The sequence below is a fragment of the Mirounga angustirostris genome, unplaced genomic scaffold (genome assembly GCF_029215605.1).
Source record: "Mirounga angustirostris isolate CCGP_5_RB_7025 unplaced genomic scaffold, mMirAng1.0.hap1 SCAF_6, whole genome shotgun sequence".
Lineage (NCBI taxonomy): Eukaryota > Metazoa > Chordata > Mammalia > Carnivora > Phocidae > Mirounga > Mirounga angustirostris.
In genome coordinates, this window is record NW_026991714.1 from 124782041 (window position 1) to 124803814 (window position 21774).

Sequence of the window (21774 nt, forward strand, 5' to 3'; positions counted from 1 at the left end):
GCTTTGAGAGAGAGTGTGCACGTGAGCTGGAGGGCGGGGCGTGGGGGGAGCAGAGGGATAGGGAGAATCTCAAGCAGGCTCCATGCTCAGCGCAATCTCATGACCCTGAGATAGTGATCTGAGCCAAAATCAAGAGTCAGACACTTAACCGACTGAACCACCCAGGTGCCCCAAGCAAAGTACTGTTTTTATGGTAAGTATTCGGTAAGTGCCAGCTGAATCAGTGAGTGAATATCAAAACATGAGGGACAATCCTAGAGATCCCCCAACTCAGATCTATGGGGATAGTGTTTGCTTATAGCTCCCACTGACATCTGATTCATTGCCTGGCCTTGTACAGCTCATTACTTCCCTTTATGCTTTAGTTCTGTCTGTACACAGAGTTAAATAGCACACTTTGAACATCTTGTATGATAATTAATGCTCCAAAGATCTCCTGCCTAACCTGAATTCCTCCTACTAGGCCCCTCCTAGACTCTAAACATTCTTTTAAATACTCCTTGCTCATCACTGTAATTCCCTTTCTTTACTAGGTAAATAGCAGTCTGCACCTGGCCCTGTGCGTGTTCTGCCTGTGTTTCTGGAGAGTAGTGCCTAAGAATCAGGGCTTGAGTCACAGTTCTGGCTCTGCAGCTCTTGATTGGGTGACCCTTGGCAAGTCACTTAAGACACCCCCACATGCTTTGCGTGCTCAGTTTCCTCACTATAAAAATAAGGATATAAGTAGTTCCTACTTTATGGGGCGGCTATTAAGATTACACAGGATAATCCATGTAAAACACGGAGCCCAGTGCCTTGGCACAATGTAAATACTCCATATGTCTTAGCCTGTGGTACTTTTATGACAATTCTAATCATAATAGAATGTCACCTGCCATGATCCTGTTCTACCCCATCTCTGGTCTTCCTCTTTCCCTGTTAGATGTTTCCCTGTTTGATGTTTTGCATCAAAAAGTCAGCAACAACAAAATATTAGTCTTCCATGAGACTGAAATGAGACAGAACTTTGCAAGTTTAACCTACAGCTGCTGGAGAATAGTGAGAGGAGGTGTCTCCTCTCCCACCCTCCCCACCGTTGTGACAGGATTCTATCCAGTTAATGAGAGCATCTGTCACTATGGGAACAGGGCTCATGTTATGATGGAGCTTCAAATAGTAAGGCTCCAGGGCTCACTTGATAGCTTGTTTCTGCTCTCTGTTACTGTAAGGTTTCGGGTTATGATAGTTTCATTAGTCATAGAGAAAAAAGTGGGTTGTTACAGAGAGCGATCGAAAATAAATCTGAGGGGCGCCTGGGTGGCTGAGTCGTTAAGTGTCTACCTTCAGCTCAGGTCATGATCCCAGGGTCCTGGGATCGAGCCCCGCATCGGGCTCCCTGCTTGGTGGGAAGCCTGCTTCTCCCTCTCCCACTCCCCCTGCTTGTGTTCCCTCTCTCGCTGTGTCTCTCTCTGTCAAATAAATAAATAAAATCTTTAAAAAAAAAAAAAAGAAAAAAATCTGATTGGGGGGAAAGGGTGGTTTATTGCTTGAGAGAGTGAGGGTTTTCACTGTGGAAACTGGCAAGGTATTCTTAGGAAAGCCTTTTTTCTCCTTAACTTCTGTGCTTGTGCTTCCTGGGCAGAGATTGCCAACCTACTGTACCTTGCACATCCATTCTAGATATTCCTGTTAACTTTGGATGGACAGATGAATGGCTAGGAGGGAGGGAATGATTTTGTCCCTCTCTAAGATTCATAGGCACAATAATTATTTGTAATGAATTTTGCAAGGCTTAGAAAAGAAAATTTTAAATTTGATTTTAGTTATTTATATGCTGAGACTCACTTGTTGCTATCTCTGAAAGAAGCTTGTAACTCATTCATGCATTCACTTAATAAATATATATATATTTTAAGATTTTATTTATTTATTTGAGAGAGAGAGAACACATGAGAGGGGATAGGGTCAGAGGACGAAGCAGACTCCCTGCCGAGCAGGGAGCCCGATGCGAGACTTGATCCAGGGACTCCAGGATCATGACCTGAGCCGAAGGCAGTCGCTTAACCAACTGAGCCACCCAGGCGCCCCCCTTAATAAATATTTAATGAGCATGTGCCAGCCACTGTGTTAGGTGCTGAAGATGCTAATATGAATAAAATAAGATGTTCTCTTTTCCCCCCAAATCTCGAGTCTTAAGAGAGAGGTTAGATGTATAAATGGATAATCACAAGATGGTGTGATAAGGGTGATAATTGACATATATACGGATTACAGTGATATTACCACAATTTGACAGTCAAGTGTAATATTTTGGGGGGGGGGGTGGGACAGAGGGAGAGGAAGAGAGAGAATCTTAAGCAGGCTCCACGCCCAGTGCGGAGACTGACGTGGGACTCCATCATGACCTGAGCTGAAATCAAGAGTTGGACGCTTAACCAACTGAGCCACTCAGGTGCCCCAATGAAGTGTAATATTGATGGCCCATTAAAACATGTTTTTTTGAAGGGTTCATGGGTGGCTCAGTCGGTTAAACATCTGCCTTTAGCTCAGGTCATGATCCTGGGGTCCTGGGCAGAGAGCTGGGAGCCTGTTTCCTGCTTCTGCTTCTCCCTCTGCCCCTCCACCCCTCTCATGCTCTCTCTCTCTTTCTCTCTCTCTCTCAAAGAAATAAATACAGTCTTTAAAAAAATGTTTTTTTTGAATAGGCAATGCGGGCATCTAGTGTAGAAATCAGAAGGCACAGTAGGGTAAACAGAGAAGAGCAGTTCAGCCTCTCTCCCACTTTTGCCTTCCAGCCACTCCGTTTCCTTTCTCAGGGGCAGCTTCTGGTACTAGTTTCTTGTGTAATATTCCAGATATAGTCTACATAGATATGCATGTTATATAGCAATTCACTAAAGATTAAAACCCATTTTAATGTTTATTTTTTAATTTTTTTTAAGGTTTTATTTATTTGACAGAGAGAGCACAAGTAGGCAGAGCAGTAGATGGAGGGAGAGGGAGAAGCAGACTCCCCACTGAGCAGAGAGCCTGATGCGGGGCCCAGTCCCAGGACCCTGGGATCGTGACCTGAGCTGAAGGCAGATGCTTAACCGACTGAGCCACCCAGGCTCCCCTAATGTTTATTTTTAAAATGTGAATAAATTGCACATAGTACAGAATTCAAAAGAAATAAAAGGGTATAGAGTGAATCGCAATTTGTTTTTATCTGGAGAGAAAAATAGGCCCTGGGCCCTCTTCTAACCCAGGAGACGGCTGTCTTAGACAGGGGAATTCTTGCTAGCTGCTATAACAACTCCTGAATCTCAGTGGTTGAATGGATCTTGCTCACATTGTAGACTCATGCCATTTAGGCAGCTCTCCCAGATCCCTTGTCACTCCGTGTAGTGACAAGAGATCTAAGATCCTTCCATGATGTGGTTTTGCCATCTCCGAGCCCTTCATTTCCAGCTGCACAGGTTGGGGAGTGTGAACTAAGGATCATGGGAGATTTAAGGGGCCAGGCCCGGAAGTGATATACAGACATCACTTTGTCAACATTCCGTTGGCCTGAACTGCTCATATTAGAAAGGCTGAGAAGTGCATTCTTTCTGCATCCCCTGGAAGAGGAACAGTATTGGTGAGCATCCAGGTATTCCCTGCCATAGTGATATATTTCCTTATACTCAACTGTAACCTAGGTATCTGTTCTCTTTCCACTGTAGGTAGTATACCTGGCCAGTGATACCTTCAACTATAGTGCCATTGACCGAGTGAAGTCCAGGGGCAAGCGGCTTGCGCTAGAGAAAGTGCCAAAAGTTGGGCAGCGGTTTAATCGCATCGGGCTACCGCCAAAGGTATACACTGCACCTGTGTGGCTTAGTAAAGGTGATGATGTGTGGTGGCATGACCATCCAAGTGCTGAAACAAGGCACCTGGAGACTTGCATATAGACATGTGAATAGCCTGCCCTGAGGCGCCCGTCTTCCTCATTTCTGAGGGTCTAAGGTTTGCGGAATAATTCTCCAGAGAACAGAGCCCCTACCTTTCTCACTTTACTCCTCTGGCCCATTTAGATGCGCTTCTTGAATTTGGACGGGCAGTCACTCTCATGACCTTTTTCTGACATAAACGCCATAGGGCATTATGGGCCACCCGGCTCACTCCTGGGCTCTCTGGACTTGAGCCGGAGGGAAATACCTTTATTCCTGCTCTTTGGCTGCAGGTTGGTTCATTCCAGCTCTTTGTTGAAGGCTACAAAGATGCAGACTACTGGCTACGGCGTTTTGAAGCAGAACCTCTCCCGGAGAACACTAACCGGCAGCTACTGCTGCAGTTTGAGCGGCTGGTGGTGCTGGACTACATCATCCGCAACACTGGTGAGCAGCTGTGGGCAGCCCGGGGCCTGTGCTAGACCACTGCGAGGTACTCCATACCAGAGTGCCTTCTTGGGACGAAGGTTTCCTAAGTCAGAAGGGCCTTGAAAATAATTTTCCAAGACAAGCTTTGTTCAGGCACATCATGTGTGGTTATCAGAGGTAGTGAATCCTGGAGCCAGTAGTTACTAATGTTTTATCTTAACCTCTTTCCTGGTCCCAGACGGAAGACACGCTGGCTCTTCAAAGCAACATCAGGGATACTTTTGCCCTTGATCCCTATTTACTCATAGTAGCAAGAGCTATCACAGGACAGTTTTGTCTTTAAGTACCTCGTATTAGTGGACTCATACAGTATTTGTCACTTTGTGACTGGCTTATTTCACTTAGTATATGCCGCTAAGCTTTATTCATGTTCAGCATATATCAGAATTTCCTATTTCAGGCTGGACATACATTGTATGTATATACTGTATTTTGCTTATCTATCCGTCAGTGGACACTTGGGTTGCTTCCATGTTTTAGCTCTTGTGAATAATGTTGTTATGAACATGGGTGTAAAATAGCTTTGAGACACTACTTTCATTTCTTTTGAGTATATACCCAGAAGTGAAATTGCTGGGTAATATGGCGGTTCTGTTTAATTTTTTTTTAATTGAAGTCTGGTTGACCTATGTTTAATTTTTTGAGGAGCTGCCGTTTTGTTTTCCACAGTGGCTGCACCATTTTTACATTCCCACCAATGGTGCACAGGGGTTCCAGTTTCTCCACCTTTTCATCACCACTTGTTATTTTCTGGGTTTTGTTTTGTTTTGTTTTTCATTTGTAGCCATCCTGGTAGGTATAATGTGGTCTCTCCTTGTAGTTTTGCATTTCCCTAATGATTAGTGATGTTCTGAACATCTTTTCATGTACTTTTTGGCCATTTGTATCTAATCACGTTTTTTTGTTGTTGAGTTGTAGGAGTTTTTTAAATATATTCTGGATATTAATTCCTTTTCAAATACATGATTTGCAAATATTTCCTACCATTCCATGGGGTGCCTTTTTATTCTGTTGATAGTATCTTTTGATGCAATTAATTTTTAAATTTTCACAAAGTCCAGTTTGTCTATTTTTTTGTTTATTGTCTGTGCCTTTGGGGTCATATGCAAGAAATTCTTGCCAAATCTAATGCCATGAAGCTTTTGCCCTATGTTTTTGTCTTAAGAGTTTTATAATTTTTGGTCTTAGATTTAGGTCATGGATCCACTTTGAGTTAATTTTTGTATATGGTCTGAGGTAAGGATCTAACTTCATTTTCTGTATGTGGATATCCAGTTTTCCCAGCACCATCTGTTGAAAAGACTTATCTTTTCATCATTGAATGGTCTTGTCACCCTCGTCGAAAACCATTTGATCATACATGCAAAGGTTTATGTCTAGACTGTATGGTATTTCATTTGTCTATGTGTCCGTTTTTATGCCAATACCACACTATTTTGATTTATATAGCTTTGTATTAAGTTTTGTAATAAGCATAGTTTTGTTTTGTTTGTTTGAGAGAGTACACGCACATGTGCACACAAGTGGGGGAGGAGGGGCAGAGGTAGAGAGAGAATCCTAAGCAGGCTCCATGCCCAGTGCAGAGCCTGACACAGGGCTTGATCTTACAACCCCAAGATTACAACCTGAGCTGAAACTAAGAGTTGGACACCCAACAGACTGAGCCACTCAGGCGCCCCTATAGTAAGTATAGTTTTATAGTAAGTTTGGAAATTCGGAGGAAGTATGAGTCCCCAGCTTTGTTCTTTTCTTTCTGGATTGTTCTGTCTATTTGGTATCCCTTGAGATTGCATATAAATTTTAGGATGGGTTTTTCTGTTTCTGCAAAAAACATCATTGGGATTTTGATAGGAATTGCATTAAATCTCTAAATAGTTTCAAAGTAGTATTGACGTCTTAACCATATTGAGCCTTCCAATCTGTGAGTGTGGAGTGTCTTTCCATTTACTTATGTCTTCTTTAATTTCTTTCAGCCATGTTTTATAGTTTTTATTATACAAATCTTTCACCTCCTTGGTTAAATTAATTCCTGAGTATTTTATGCTTTTTGATGCTAAATGGAATTGTTTTCTTAATTTGCTTTTTGGATTGTTTGTTGTTAGTAAGTAGAAACACAAGTGATTTTTATGTGTTGACTTTGTACTCTGATACTTTGCTGAGTTTATTTATTAGTTCTGATTTTTTTTGTGTGGCATCTTTAGGGTTTTCTACATATAAAATCATATCATCTATAAACAGATAATTTTACCTCTTTCTTTCAAATTTAGATGCCTTTTATTTCTTTCTCATGCGTAATTGCTCTGTTCTTCCAGTACCAAGTTGAATAGAAATGTTGAAAGCGGGCACCTTTGCCTTGTTCTAGATCTTAGAGAAAAGCTTTTGGTCTTTCACCATTGAGGATGATGTTTGTTGTGGTTTTTCATGTATGACTTTTATTATGTTGACATGGGGCTTGATCTCATGACCCTGAGATCATGACTTGAGCTGAAATCAAGAGTTGGATGCTTAACCAACTGAGCCACCCAGGCGCCCCTGCATGGTCTAGTCTTTAGATTTTGTGTTTCTAGGAATTTGGCCATTTCATCTAGGCTATCCAGTGTCTGGGTATACAATTGCCTGTAGTACTCTCTTATAATCCTTTTTATTTTTATTTTGGTAAAATTGGTAGTAATGTCCCTACTTTCATTTCTGATTTTAGCAATTTCAATCTTCTCTTTTTTCTTTTTTTTTTTTTGTATTCTTATGTTAATCCCCATACATTACATCATTAGTTTTAGATGTAGTGTTCCATGATTCATTGTGCATAACACCCAGTGCTCCATGCAGAACGTGCCCTCTTTAATACCCATCACCGGGCTAACCCATCCTCCCACCCCCCTCCCCTCTAGAACCCTCAGTTTGTTTTTCAGAGTCCATCGTCTCTCATGGTTCGTCTACCCCTCCGATTTCCCCCACTTCATTTTTTCTTAAACTAAATATTTAAATGGTTATCAATTTTATTCATCCAGTGAGACAACTGTTATATTTTAGTTTTAGAGCATTTAGTTTATTTATCTATAATGTACATACAGATATATTTGGATTTTCATCCACCATCTTATTTCCTTTCTATTTTGTGTGCTTGTCTTTTTTTTTCCTACACTTCTTCCTATGATCTCTTTTCTTTCTTGCTTTCCTTTAAAATTATTTTGTAATTAGGGGCGCCTGGGTGGCTCATTCGGTTAAGCGTCTGACTCTTGATTTCGGCTCAGGTCATGATCTCAGGGTCATGAGATTGAGCCCAACGTCAGACTCCGTGCTCAGCACAGAGTATGCTTGAGATTCTTTCTCCCTCTCCCTCTGCCCCTCCCTCTGCTCACACGTGCTCTCTCTCTCTCTAAATAAGATCTTAAATTATTTTGTAAGTATTTCATTTCTCCCCTCTTTTAGCTCAGAAGTTTATACGCTTTGTCTTTTCCCTTGATGGTTACTCTAAAGATTACCATGTGAATCTTTGATTTCCTATCTTTAGACTTTTATACTATTAGTGTCATACATTTTAATTATGTATACATGTATATATGTATATGTGTATGTGCATATGTAAAACCACTTTTATGTAAAACCACTTTTCTGTAAAACCACAAGATGATATTGTTATTATTATTACTGTTATTAATAATAATTATGGAGACGTTTGAGCATATATAAATAAGCAGAATAGTGAACCTCCATGCACTGGTCATTCCAGCCTTTTTTTTTTTTTTAAAGATTTATTTTTATTTTTATTTATTTGAGAGAGAGGGAATGAGAGAGAGAGAACACATGAGAGGGGATAGGGTCAGAGGACGAAGCAGACTCCCCGCCGAGCAGGGAGCCCGATGCGGGACTCGATCCCGGGACTCCAGGATCATGACCTGAGCCGAAGGCAGTCGCCCAACCGACTGAGCCACCCAGGCGCCCTGGTCATTCCAGCCTTAACAACCATCAGTCCATGACTAATCCTATCCCATTCACACTTCCATTTAGTTATCTTCTTTTATTATTTTAAAGCAAATTACAGATGTAATTTTATTCATAATTATTTCAGTATGTGTCTCTAAAAGATAACTCTTTAAAAAAAAACACTATCATACTGCAAAAAGCTAATATTTATCTAGATTTACTAATATATTTACCCATTTTATTGCTCTTTCAATTTTCCTGTATCTCCAAGCTTCTGTTTGGGATAATTTTCCTTTGACTTAGAGAATATAGATACACTTTTTTTTAAAGATTTTATTTATTTATTTGAGAGAGAGAAAGAGAGCACAAGCAGGGGAAAGGGCAGAGGGAGAGGGACAAGCCGACTCCTCACTGAGTGGGGAGCCTGAGGCAGGGCCTGATCCCAGGATCCTGGGATCATGACCTGAGTCAAAGTCAGACGCTTAATCTACTGAGCCACTCAGGCACCCTGACTTAGAGAATATTTTAATACTAGTCTGCTGATGATGAATTTTGGTTTTGTTGGTTTGAAAATGTCTTTATTTCACCTTCATTTTTGTTTTTTGTTTTTTGTTTTTAAAGATTTTATTTATTTATTTGACAGAGAGAGACACAGCGAGAGAGGGAACACAAGCAGGGGGAGTGGGAGAGGGAGAAGCAGGCTTCCCGCCGAGCAGGGAGCCAGATGCGGGGCTTGATGCCAGGACCCTGGGATCATGACCTGAGCCGAAGGCAGACGCTTAACAACTGAGCCACCCAGGTGCCCCTCACCTTCATTTTTTTTTTAAGATTTTATTTATTTATTTGACAGAGAGATAGAGAGAGAACACAAGTAGGCAGAGGGAGAGGGAGAAGCGGGGAGCCTGCTTTGCTTCTCCCTCTCCCTCTGCGGGGAGCCCGATACAGGACTCGATCCCAGGACCCTGGGATCATGACCCGAGCCGAAGGCAGCCGCTTAACCGACCGAGCCACCCAAGCAACCCCCTCACTTTCATTTTTTTTTTTTTTTTAAGATTTTATTTATTTATTTGAGACAGAGAGAATGAGAGGGAGGAGGGTCAGAGGGAGAAGCAGACTCCCTGCCGAGCAGGGAGCCCGATGCGGGACTCGATCCCGGGACTCCAGGATCATGACCTGAGCCGAAGGCAGTCGCTTAACCAACTGAGCCACCCAGGCGCCCCCTCACCTTCATTTTTGAAGGCTATGTTTGCTGGGCGTAGAATTTGGGATTGGTAGTTATTTTCTTTCAGTAGTTAAAAAAAACCCATTCCATTGTCTTCTGTTCCCATGATTTCTGTGAAGTCAGTTGTTCCTGTATTATTGTTGTTTCTTTGAAGGTAATCTCTCTTTTTCTCTGGCTCCTTTGAGATTTTCCCTGTAGTCAGTTTTCAGAACTTTACTGCAATATGCTTGGTATAGTTTTCTTTGCATTATCCTGTTAGGGATTCAGTTTCCCTTGAATCAATAGTTTGATAACTTTTGTCAGTTTTGGAAGATTCTCAGCTATTCTCTCTTTATTTTATTTATTTATTTATTTTTAAGTTTAAAAAAACTTACACCCAGCTCTATAACCAGCAGGTGCTCTAGGAGAAAATACGCCACAAATGATGGACTCCCTGTCTGAATTTCCTTTCTCTCCCAGGTCTCAACACTTTAACTCTTAATGGTCTTGTTAAAATCTCCAGTACCTTCAAGAGATCTGAAAATATTTTATCAATTTTTTATAGGTGTTCTCAGTAGAATGATTGGACCAAGTGCCCAAAATATGTAGTCCATCATGACTGAAAGTGAAAGTCACCCCAGTTTTTTCTAACTTCATGTTTCTGTTCACAGATCGAGGCAATGACAACTGGCTGATTAAATATGACTGTCCAATGGATAGTTCTAGCTCCCGGGTAAGAGACTGATCTGTGTATTAAAGAAGAAGATGAGGTAGTGTGTATGCATAATATAGAAACACATAATAATCAGAGATTAGGTCACATAGATTCAGAAGAATCAGGATTCACATGTGTTTAAAATTGATAGGTTAATATTTGATAGAGTTCTTCTCAATCTGATTTTTAAGTGGTATCTTATTGAATGATGTTCATAGAGATAGAATGAAGAAAGGTTCAAATATGTTTGGAACATATTATATGCTTTATGCCTTTCTTGGAGATTCACATTGCATAGTAGCACAGTAAAGGTTTGAGAAGTAGTCCATTAAATGAACCTATTTAATTTTGTTTGGCCCAGTGATTTCTAAACTTTTTTAGAATACTTTCCTCATAATAGACCATTCCATAGAACATCAGTTTAGAAAAAGCTGCTTCCTGCAACTTTCCTTACTTTCTCATTGCTTTCATCCTCTACCATGCTTTTCTATTCCTGCTCAGTCTGCACATTTAAAAAAATTAGTAGGAATGCTACCTAGAATAGGAGAGTAAGGTTGACTTTTATTCCTTATAATAAGTTTTTCTTTGTCCAGGTTTATTTAAATAGAATTGACGTATAACACTGTGCAGATTTAAGATGTGCAACGTGGTGATTTAATGCATGTATATTTTGCCAAATGTTTACCACAATAAGGTTAGTTAACACATTCTCATAGTGTTTTTACTTCCTTCTCTAATTGTGGTTCTCATATTTGGTACATGAAGAGCTTATTAAAAATAGATTCTTCAGGCCTTTCCTCCATTAGGTCTGGGGTAAAACTCAGGATTCCATACCTTTTTTTTTAAAGGTTTTATTTTTATTTATTTGACAGAGAGAGCGCATAAGCACAAGCAGGGGGAGGGGCAGAGGGAGATGGAGAAGCAAGCTTCCCGCTGAGCAGGGAGGCTGATGCAGGACTCGATCCCAGGACCCGGGGATCATGACTTGAGCTGAAGGCAGCGCTTAACTGATTGAGCCACCCAGGTGCCCCAGGATCCCGTACTTTTAATAAGACCTCCTAGGGGATTCCGATGCAGGTATCCTCAACCTACATACCCTGTTTCTGTGATGGCACCTGTGAACCTGAAGTATGGAGCCAAACAGTCATGAGAGTGTCTGACAGGCTATCACAGGTAGCCTGCCCCACTCTTTGCAGTCGGCCTTGTCCTTTTCCCTTATCACTGCAATGACAAGAGACTCTTGTGCAAGAGCAGCCAGCTGGTACCTCCATGGTTCTGTTGTGTCACGGGAAAATGTGGTCACCAGTGAAGTAGCACCTGGTCAAGGTCTACACAGAAGAACCTTGGCTGGCTGATACTTGCTTTTCCTTTTTCCTTCTCATACTCTCAGGACTCTCACTGCCTTTCCCTAGGAGGAAAGGCTTGGAGTTACCTTTGTTATTGTTGGTTTCCTTCTTACCAAGGGCTGTGGCAACTCCTGGGGAAGTGCACCTTTTCTAAGATAAGGGACTCTGAGAACTTTGAAGAGGCCAAGTCAGAGGTGCCATAAATGTACTAAGTTTAGGAACTGTGGAAACCAGTTCAGAGTTTGACTAAGGATTGGTGCCTGAGGGGGCTGAGGTGGGGTGCTTTGCTACTACTTTGAAGGGCATGAGACGGTTGGGACCCTAAGTATTGAGTCTTTCCTTGCTCTTCAGGACGCAGACTGGGTGGTGGTGAAGGAGCCTGTTATCAAGGTGGCTGCCATAGACAATGGGCTGGCTTTCCCCCTGAAACATCCTGACTCCTGGAGGGCATGTAAGTCTAAGACCACTGTGGTCTGGCTCTTTTCTTGCTCAGTCTCAGTTTCTCATCTATGCAATGAAGATAATAATGCCTCTACGACAGGATTATTCTAAGACTTCATGGAATAATGCAGCTCATGCATTTAGCACAGTAGTGGGCACGTGGCAAGTATGCAGAACACAAGCTGTTATCATCATTTTTACCTTTACATTATTCCTATTAAAAGCACACAGTTGAGTTTTCTCATCTGTGTTTGCATTTTTTCTCGTTCTTTCTGAGGACTATCTGATTTATTCCATTTGTGTTTCTAAATATAAGCTATTGTCAGTGTTCTGTCTTCCTTGTTGACATCCTGGAAGTCAGCTCCTGTTCTGAGAAACTCTTGGAAAGAGAGAGAGATACAAGGAGGGGGTCACTAGCCCCTGTGCAGTACCAGTCTGTCTTCTCAGAAGGAGCATCTGAATATCTCAGTGGCAAGTCACTGGAAGGTCATGTGATGTCTGGGAAAGAGCACCAGCTCTGGGATTCTGCAGTCCTGGGTTTGAATCCTAATTCCTCCACTTACTCTGTAGCCTTTAGGATTAACATCCCTTGTAATTTTCTTTCCTGTTGTATATCATGTGAGAGGGGCGTTCTGCCTTTTGCTGTGCTCTGATAGGTGGAGGACATGGATGGGCAGCTTTGCTTTGTGCTTTTCTTCTTTTCAGATCCCTTTTACTGGGCCTGGTTGCCTCAGGCAAAAGTCCCGTTCTCTCAGGAGATCAAAGATCTGATTCTTCCAAAGATATCGGACCCTAACTTCGTCAAGGACTTGGAGGAGGACCTATATGAACTCTTCAAGGTTAGCCCTGGGAGCCTCAACCTTATAACTATATAGAAGAAGGAATTTCTAATGGCTTTCAAATGGCTTCTGATACAAGCCAAGAGAGAATGGCTAACACTCTTCTGACTTGTGTTAGCCAATGAGGAGCGAGCAAGATTCCCACATGTGGACAGCAAGACCTAGTTTGGGGCAGTTTGGAAAAAAACATTGGCAGCTGTGATGAATCAGTGTGGGTTAATCCTGCATGTCATGGGGCTGCAGTGTGTCTACAGAGCCCTCCTTTGCAAATGGAGCACTAGGGCCTGGAGTTCTTTAGAGTTAATAAAGAGACTCAGGACAAGATATTTACTTGTTCTCTCTTTCCCCATCTGTGAAACAGTTCTTAGGGTGGTAGTTAGCTTCACTAAGCCTCATAAGCCTCATGTAAGTTTTCTTTATTAGAAAGTTTCTATTTGGGGGAAGAAAATGGGTTCTTCTGAGGGATTCATGCAGGTTCCATCTCCTGCCCTTTTGCAGAAAGATCCTGGTTTCGACAGGGGCCAGTTCCATAAGCAGATTGCTGTCATGCGGGGACAGGTAAGCCTGGGACTTCCTCCTGGTGTCATCCCTGGGATCTCTCTGGGCGGGTCATATGCTCATGTTGAGTAAATGCATAAAGCTTGTGTTTTATACCCTTTGAGTCTATGCCATACTTATTTATGACTCTGTCTTAGCACATGGGAGAAGAAAGGGAGCCCTTTCAAATCTCCCACCTCTTCCATGGTATCCAGTGCTCGGTGAGGCACTATGTGCTCAGTTCTGTGCCAGTTGCTGGGTAGTTCATTGGTAAATTTACCCAGGGGCCCCTGTCCTCAAGTTGCTCAAGGCAGGCCATATGCTTTGGTGCTTATGAGCTAGCCTCTGGAGTCAGACTACAAGCTCTGAGGCCTTAGGCAAGAGCCTCTGCTTCCTTGTTTATAAAATGTGACAATAATAACACCTTGCACAGTTGGCCAAAGGATTACATAAGATAATGCATATCAAATATTTAGTAAAGACAATTACCTAGCACATGGTTAGTACTCATAAATTGGCTATGGTTATAATTTTTGTTATTATGGTTACAAGTCGTATTATTTCTTCTCTCTCCACTTCATCTTCAAAGAGAGCTAAGGAAACCCCTAGGGAATTGTTGATCTTCCAAAGTATAGTAAAGACTAACCTGAAAAATTGTAGTAAAACTCTGTAGGGCACTGACATTTCTTATCACTTTAAAGAGATCTGGAATGGCATAGTGGTTAAGGGGCACACACTGGTCATGGTGCCTGTGTTTGAATCCTGGTTCTGTCATTTATTGGCTGTGAGTTCTTGGAGAAGTTGCTTAATCTCTCCTTACTTTAGTTTCTCCATTTGTAACATGGGATTAATAACAGCACCTACGTCATAGGGTTATTATGAAATAAATGATTTGGAGTAGTGCTTGATGGATTGAAGTGCTCAATATGCATTAGCTGTTTTATGATTTTGTATATAGAAAAAGCAGCTTTCACATCTTTATTTATTTATTTTTTAAAGATTTTGTTTATTGACAGAGAGAGTGAGAGCGCACAAGCAGGGGGAGTGGCAGAGGGAGAGGGAGAAGCAGACTCCCCGTCGAGCAGGGAGCCCGATGTGGGGCTCGATCCCAGGACCCTGGGATCATGACCTGAGCTGAAGGCAGACACTTAATGACTGAGCCACCCAGGCGCCCCAGCTTTTCACATCTTTAAAGGCTAGGAAGGTCTTTCTAGCTGTAATTAGGCATTTACCTCTTCCTACCGTTTTGGTAAAGGCTTCTGGTGAGAGCAACTCTTGGGCTTACCGAGTCCATGTTTCCTTGGAAATGGGACGTGCAGAGGTTTTAAGAGCTGCGGTAGTTATAGCTGCCTGCATACCAGTAACGCGGTCTTCCTACATTTCTCAAGCCGTGTAAGGGCCCTGTCAATCTGGCAAAATTTTTGGAAGCCTTAAAAACCATGTGATGTACTGTGGTATTACGGCACTCAGCATAAAGGAATGAACAACTTCTCAAGTTTATGTAGGCTGCGCCTCGGTCTCTGTTGTCCTGTCTGCCCTGATCCCTTCCCAGCTCAGTCCCTTGCCAAAACCATAGCAACCCTCCTCTCATATCCAGTTAGGGATGTTATCTAGAGTGGCAAAAAGGGGGGGGAGGGAGAGCGTAATTTTATCTTTCTCTCCGTTTTGTGCCCTTAATGTCTTTTGAGGGCCTTTTGGCCTCTTACAACCTAGAGTGCCTACCTTTGAAACACCGTAAGGTTTCATGAGCATCCGGCTCCTTTCAGCAGGTAGGTGGCCAATACCAGTTACATCCTTATTAGCTTACCAGTCAGGGCAAAATGAGCCTTTGCCTTCCAGAAGTCTGACCTACCACAGGGAAAGGAGGTCACAACCCTTTACCTACCTGAGCCTAGTCACAGAGTGCCTGTATGAGGGCCCTAAGCCAGGAGAAAGAGTCAAGAACTCCCAGAGAGACGGAGTTGGGTGACAGAAGTTGTTACTCACTGTAAAGACGTCACACCAGGTGTTAGAGTGCAGGGTCGGAGGTAAAGCCTCTTTAAATGGCATATTCAAAGACAATGTTCATTCTTTAGCATTATGTGCCTGCTATCACTTTTTCGTCAACTTTTTAATTTGAAAAATTTCAAACCTCAGTAAAGAGGATCTTTTCCTAGATTCACCAATTATTACACTTAGCCACACTTGCTTTATCTCTATATCTATTTGCTTGTATCTCTGTAGATTATCTATCGGAATAATATCTATCTCTATATATCCATGTAATTTCTCTCTTTAATGTACCTGTGAAATTTGTCTCTCCCTCGGTAGATAGATTGATATATTTTCTTTTTGGCCAGATCTTTTGAAAGTAAGTTGTAGATAATTTGACATTTTACTCCAGATACTTCAGCATGCATGAGAGGCAGCTTCTAGCCCAAAGAACCAAAGGAAGCACAGGAAGAACCAGCCAGGGCAGGTTTAAAGTCCTTTCTCTTAAGTTGGGTAGTCTCCTGTACAATTCACTCCAATTCCATTTGAAACTCCTTTTCATTCTCTACCCTGGGTTTTGTGTTCAAGGGTCTTTGAAGCAGTGGAGGATGCTGACAGATACCAAAACAATTAAGTAAAAAATATAATTACTGGCAGGATCCACTTCTGACTTCCCCCTCTGTTTCAGGTGTATCTCTGCCTCTTTATGGGCAGCATTTGCAGACCCAAGATATTTGTGGCTTGAGGACTATGTGTCTGTGTGATTTGAGGGTGCAGCCCTGCTTATCCTCCCCTGTGTCTGTGGCCTGGCCATAAAAATCTTCAGTATCAGGCGATTTAAAGAAGGTGCCTGGCTGGCTCAGTTGGTAGAGCATGTGACTCTTGATCTTGGGGTTGTGAGTTTGAGCCTCACGTTGGGTGTAGAGATTACTTAAAAATAAAATCTTGGGCGCCTGGGTGGCTCAGATGGTTAAGCGTCTGCCTTCGGCTCAGGTCATGATCCCAGGGTCCTGGGATCGAGTCCCACATCGGGCTCCCTGCTCCTTGGGAGCCTGCTTCTCCCTCTGCCTCTCTCTCCCTCTCTGTCTCTCATGAATGAATAAATAAAATCTTTAAAAAAAAAAAAATCTTTTTTTTGTTTTAAAGATTTTATTATTTATTTATTTATTTGACAGAGAGAGAGACACAGCGAGAGAGGAAACACAAGCAGGGGGAGTGGGGGAGGGAGAAGCAGGCTTCTGCTGAGTAGGGAGCCTGATGCGGGGCTCGATCCCAGGACCCTGGGACCATGACCTGAGCTGAAGGCAGATACTTAACGACTGAGCCATCCAGGTGCCCCTAAAAATAAAATCTTAAAAAAAAAAAAGAAACTTTTAAAAAGCAAGCAAGCAGGCTATCATAGGACAACTTCGATTTTTGTACTGTCCTATCAGAGAAGATAAATGGTGGTGATTCTAATTTTGACAAACATGTTCCCATGAACACGTTTCTCTTTTTTTTTTAAGATTTTATTTACTTATTTATTTGAGAGAGAGAGTATGAGAGAGCACAAGTGGGGGAGAGGGAGAAGCAGACACCCTGCTGAGCAGGGAGCCCAATGTGGGACTTGATCCCAGGATCCTGGGATCATGACCTGAGCCGAAGGCAGATGCTTAACTGACTGAACCACCCAGGCGCCCCTCCCATGAACACATTTCTGAAATATCTGTAAAATATGGACAAACGTTGATAAAGAGCTAAATGCAATGTGGTATCCCTAATGGGATCCTGAAAGAGAAAAAGAACGGTACTGGAAAATCTAATGAAATCCGAGTTAAGTCTGGAGTTTGGTTTATAGTAATGTTCCAGCGTTAATTTCTTAGTTTTGGTAAATGTACTGTAGTTATGTAAGAATTTAAGATTAGGAGAAACTGAGTAACTTTCTGCACGATCTTTGTAACTTTTCCATAAGTCTAAAAAACAGCGATAGCATTTGAGAGAGAAGCCAAGTGAAATGTTGGCTTTTTTCAAAATACATGGTCTTTGTAGGAAAATCAGAAAATAAGGGTAAACAACAATGAACAAATAAAAATCCCCTATAATTTCTTTCTTTTTTTTTTTTAAAGATTTTATTTATTTATTTGACAGAGAGAGACACAGCGAGAGCAGGAACACAAGCCGGGGGAGTGGGAGAGGGAGAAGCAGGCTTCCCGCCAAGCAGGGAGCCCGATGTGGGGCTCGATCCCAGGACCCTGGGATCGTGACCTGAGCCGAAGGCAGACGCTTAACGACTGAGCCACCCAGGCGCCCCAATCCCCTATAATTTCTTGACCCAGAGATAATTACTGCCAACTTCCAGAATTTTTTTTCTCTGCAGATAGGTAGATAAGAAGATAGAATTTCAGAAAATAAAGGTGAAGTCACATTATAATACTGGCTCCTGTCTCTGTCCTTTTCTGTCTGTTGACATCAGGATTAGCTTTCCATGCCAATAAAATAGATCTTTTAATTGCTATTTCTTATCCCTTAGATTATTAACTGATCCCATGCTCTTGGGCATTTATACCATTTTCACTGTTACAAACAACATTGCAGTGTATTAGTTGAAACTAAGTGTTTTGTGCATATTCATGGTTGTTTCTTTAGTTCCTACAAATGGAATTGCTCAGTCAGAGGGCCTGTTCACTTTTAAGCCTTTCTGAAAAACTGGCCCAAGATCCAGCCCCATAGCCTGGCTCTGAACTTTCCTCAAATCTGAGGCATCTTCTTCTTCTTCTTCTGTATCCTTACTAACGGGAAGGGCAAAAAATGGGAGGTTTTGGTTTTAATTTGCATTTTTTAAATGACCAGAGAGATTTCCATTTTCTGTATTTTGCCCCCTTACATTCCTACTTTTGGAAATACCCTATTTGTATAATTTTCCATTAATGTGTTATTTATTTTTGTATTGATTTATGGGAGTACCATATCAGCAGGTCTCCCTTCAGAGGCAGATCAGGATGCCTTGGTCTTTCCCTCACTGATCTTATTTTTCCTGCCGCAGATCCTAAATCTGACCCAGGCTCTGAAAGACAACAAGAGTCCCCTGCACCTTGTCCAGATGCCACCCGTGATTGTCGAGACGGCCCGTTCCCACCAGCGGTCTTCTAGCGAGTCCTACACACAGAGCTTTCAGAGTCGGAAGCCCTTCTTTTCGTGGTGGTAGCCCAAGAGGCAGACAAAGACATGTTGTTTGAGACTTGGGCTGGGAGGAAGCCTGGGGAGTGGGTTGCAGGAAAAGCCAGAGAAGCCGGTGGAGAGCAGTGCCCTTAAGAGCCCTTCTTCTCTGCTTGCCACCCCCTCAGCGCTTTCCCAAGCACAGGGAGAAGCACAATCGGAGGGACAGTATGTGCTGTTGGGCACTTCAAAGTGCTAGGGAGGGCTGGAGCCTCCATGCGAGTGAGTAGTCCAGAAGCCCTGGAAGGAGCATTTCCCAGCATCCCGTGGGGCAGGCTGGGAAATCCCCTTCCCTCCCTGACACCCTGCTCTGTGGCAATTCCTCATTATATTCTGCATCAGAAAACGAACATACAAATATGAATTTAAATATTAGTAGCAAAACCCAGGCAGAATCCCAGATCCTCTCAGGTCAGAAACCTCTGATCCAGACCTAAATTTGCATGGACCCAGACACTCAGGTGCCTCACAGTTCCTTACTCCCGTGGACCAATGCGGCTGGGTGATTCAGAGAGCCACTGGGTGACTCACCAGTTGGGACAGACAGAAGCCACACCTTTCTTTTGGGTTTTTGCCCAGTTTTCTTCCACTTCTCCCACCAGTACAATAGGCTGACTAAAAGCCTCCCAACCCAGTTCTCATGGTCGGGACACTTTTGCTCCGGAACTCTCAGTGGTTCTGCATATGATCATAGAGATTGGCTCTGCTCTCTGCCCTGCTAAGGATGCAGGCTCCCTAGTCCAGGCTTGCAGTTTACCTGCCATTCAGGCAAAAGCAAGAGGGAGGAAGTGGCCTCCCCAGCATGCAGAAGCAATCCATCTGGCCGAAGTGCATGCTGGGAGCTGTAATTTGTTTGTGGGTAAACTTATCCCAGCCTTGCTTCCTGAGTCCTGGTGATAAACTCCCCCTGGTCCTCTGATTTGTTCTGTTGTTAGCTATTTTTTTTCTCAACACTTTTGACTTAGGGGTTCAGTTCTGGGTTCTGGAGTGGGTCTCAGTGAGGTGCATCTCAGCTCATGAGAGGACAGGATATTAGGTCCCTGGACTTCTCTGTGTGCCACCACCTGCTGCTTGGTGGAGGTAACGGGACTCGTGTTCTCTTCCTAGTTGGCAGCTTCCCTTTGCTCCCTGACCTCTTGTTCCAGGCCAGTTTTTCCCTGGCTTCTTGAGAAGGGCAGGGCCCAGAGGAGAAAGGCCTTTAAACTGTCCCCCAGTGCCTGCCCAGCTCAGTGTGCATCTTCCTGCTTCCATGTGTCTTTCCCCTCAGCTGTCCCCCTTGCCAGGTGTCCGAGCCCTTTCTACACCAAAGCAAAGAATGGCCTCAGGAGGGAGGGAAGAGGGTGCCATCTGTGGCTAAGGGCAGTTCTGCGCTACTGGACACTTCAAGATTCTGGCACCCTGCGATTGGTCAATCAGCCTTGGAAAGAAACTATCTTGAAGGTTTGAAAAACAACCAAAGAAAGGGAGCGAGGACTATGGCTGCGTGCCCTCCGCTTGCCCAGCTCCTGCTGCCCAGGAGGAAGAGCAGAGCTGTGCAGTTCTCTTGTCAGCTGGGCCAAGCTGGTCCCTTTGCATTCCAGGCCCCGGGAGCCAGTGTGTGCTGGGGTTCCCTCCAGCTGACAGGAAGAGTCTCTGGGAGCTGGATATGCATGCCCTGTGGACAAAGACACAGCTCTTAGCCCTGACAATCTCATTCGGCCACCCTGGAATCTGCCCTGGGGGACCATGTTTTCGACAGTGCCTGCACCCAGACTGCAGGAGCAGCAGGGCTCCCAGAGGCCAGAGGGGACCCAGGTGTGTCTAGCTCTCCAAAGACCTCTCTACACAGACCTGTTGGTAAAGCTTCCCACCTGGGTGTTGAGAGAGCCCAAGCAGTCTTAGAGGAAGCTGTTTGCTTCCCCCAGCCAACTAGATCTGCACATTGCCCTCATCCAGACCAGCTCTCTCATGAGAAGGAAATTGGGTCCAGCGTACAAGGGGGCTGGTCCCAGTCCTGGCAGGCAAGAATGTGGGGCATCCTTTCTTGGCATGTCTCCATTCTCCTTGAAGTCTGTACTCAGGTTGCCTTGAATGTGGACTTGGGGAGAGCTGGGGGCCCAAATTGCCAAGGCAGGCTTCTGGGCAGCACTCACGGGACAGCCCAGCCCTCTGCCAGCCCCAGGCCCTGTCCCCGTGTCAGGGAGGTGAGGCCCGGCTGGGAGAGTGCTGCTGCCTGTGTTGTTCTTCCAACGCACTGTAGAACTTGTATGTAATGTATTTAAATCAATGCAAATGTATGAATAACAAGTCCAATTCTGATCTTTTTTGTCTAGTGATCTTGGGTGAAAGGAAGACAAGGTAGAATGCAATTTTAAGGACAGAGGACTATGTGTTTCCATGGAGTTGCTGAGATAGGGCTCCTGAGTTATACAGGTCCTCACTTCCAAAGTCCCAGTGCTTAATATCTTCATTAACTCAGTTGACACCAAAACGTGACCTGAACCTACACTGTTATGAATTGAAGCTATTTGTAACCATCATGTTTTCCTCTTAGTGTGTATATTTGTTGCAGAAATATTAATGTTTTGTTATGAGATACTTCCCCAGTAGGGATTATGCAGTATTTGCACTGACTACTTCCTAAAAGCTGAAAAAATTCTGAATAACAAAGTCACCTAGCCCAAAGGGTTTGGGATGAGGAATGTGGACTCAGCGTCTCTTTTTGGCTACAAGAGGGCAACCCTTTATGTGTGCACACGGTAGCCTGCCTGAAGCACTTTGAACCCTGGGTCCTTTAAGTGGGGGGTGATCGGGCAGATAGGGTTCCTGGGGAGTGGAGCTGAATGCTAATGAGCACATAATATGCTATTGAGGTGAAGCCAGCAGAGTAATCAAAAATCCTCACCTTAAAGGTTTTTAGGCTAGGAAACCTCAGGTCATGCCAGAGGCTTAAGAATGATTGGTCCAGCTGTTGACCCACCTCAGGATGGTTGGCCCATGGGGATAAAGAAACCAGCTGCAGGGTTGGCAGCCAGTACGTTGACTGCAGGCTCACTGCTCACTGTGCAAGGCCGACTGGAAGAGCCTTTCCCCTTCTAGAACTGGCCAGAGTCCAGGAGCCCTCTCTCCCCTGTGGATCAGGACTGCCCTAAAGAGATGCTTCCATCTCCTAATCGGACAGTCTCTGGAAAAGGAGGCTTGGGCACAGGGAACTAGGGGACTGAGGGTGCTCACAGGGAAAAGGAGG

The 21774-nt window shown here is 43.6% G+C and overlaps 1 protein-coding gene across 1 annotated transcript in view; it reads left to right on the forward strand.

The window, feature by feature from the left end:
* PI4K2A (phosphatidylinositol 4-kinase type 2 alpha) overlaps positions 1-21708 on the forward strand; it is a 31164-nt gene extending 9456 nt beyond the window's left edge. The window contains exons 3-9 of the mRNA XM_045878566.3: positions 3684-3815; positions 4184-4337; positions 10176-10237; positions 11917-12016; positions 12712-12845; positions 13344-13403; positions 18376-21708. Of these exons, the coding sequence (XP_045734522.1) occupies positions 3684-3815; positions 4184-4337; positions 10176-10237; positions 11917-12016; positions 12712-12845; positions 13344-13403; positions 18376-18537 (804 nt within the window). The 3' untranslated portion in view covers positions 18538-21708. The remainder of the gene's footprint in view (positions 1-3683; positions 3816-4183; positions 4338-10175; positions 10238-11916; positions 12017-12711; positions 12846-13343; positions 13404-18375) is intronic.
* The last annotated feature ends 66 nt before the right edge of the window (positions 21709-21774 follow it).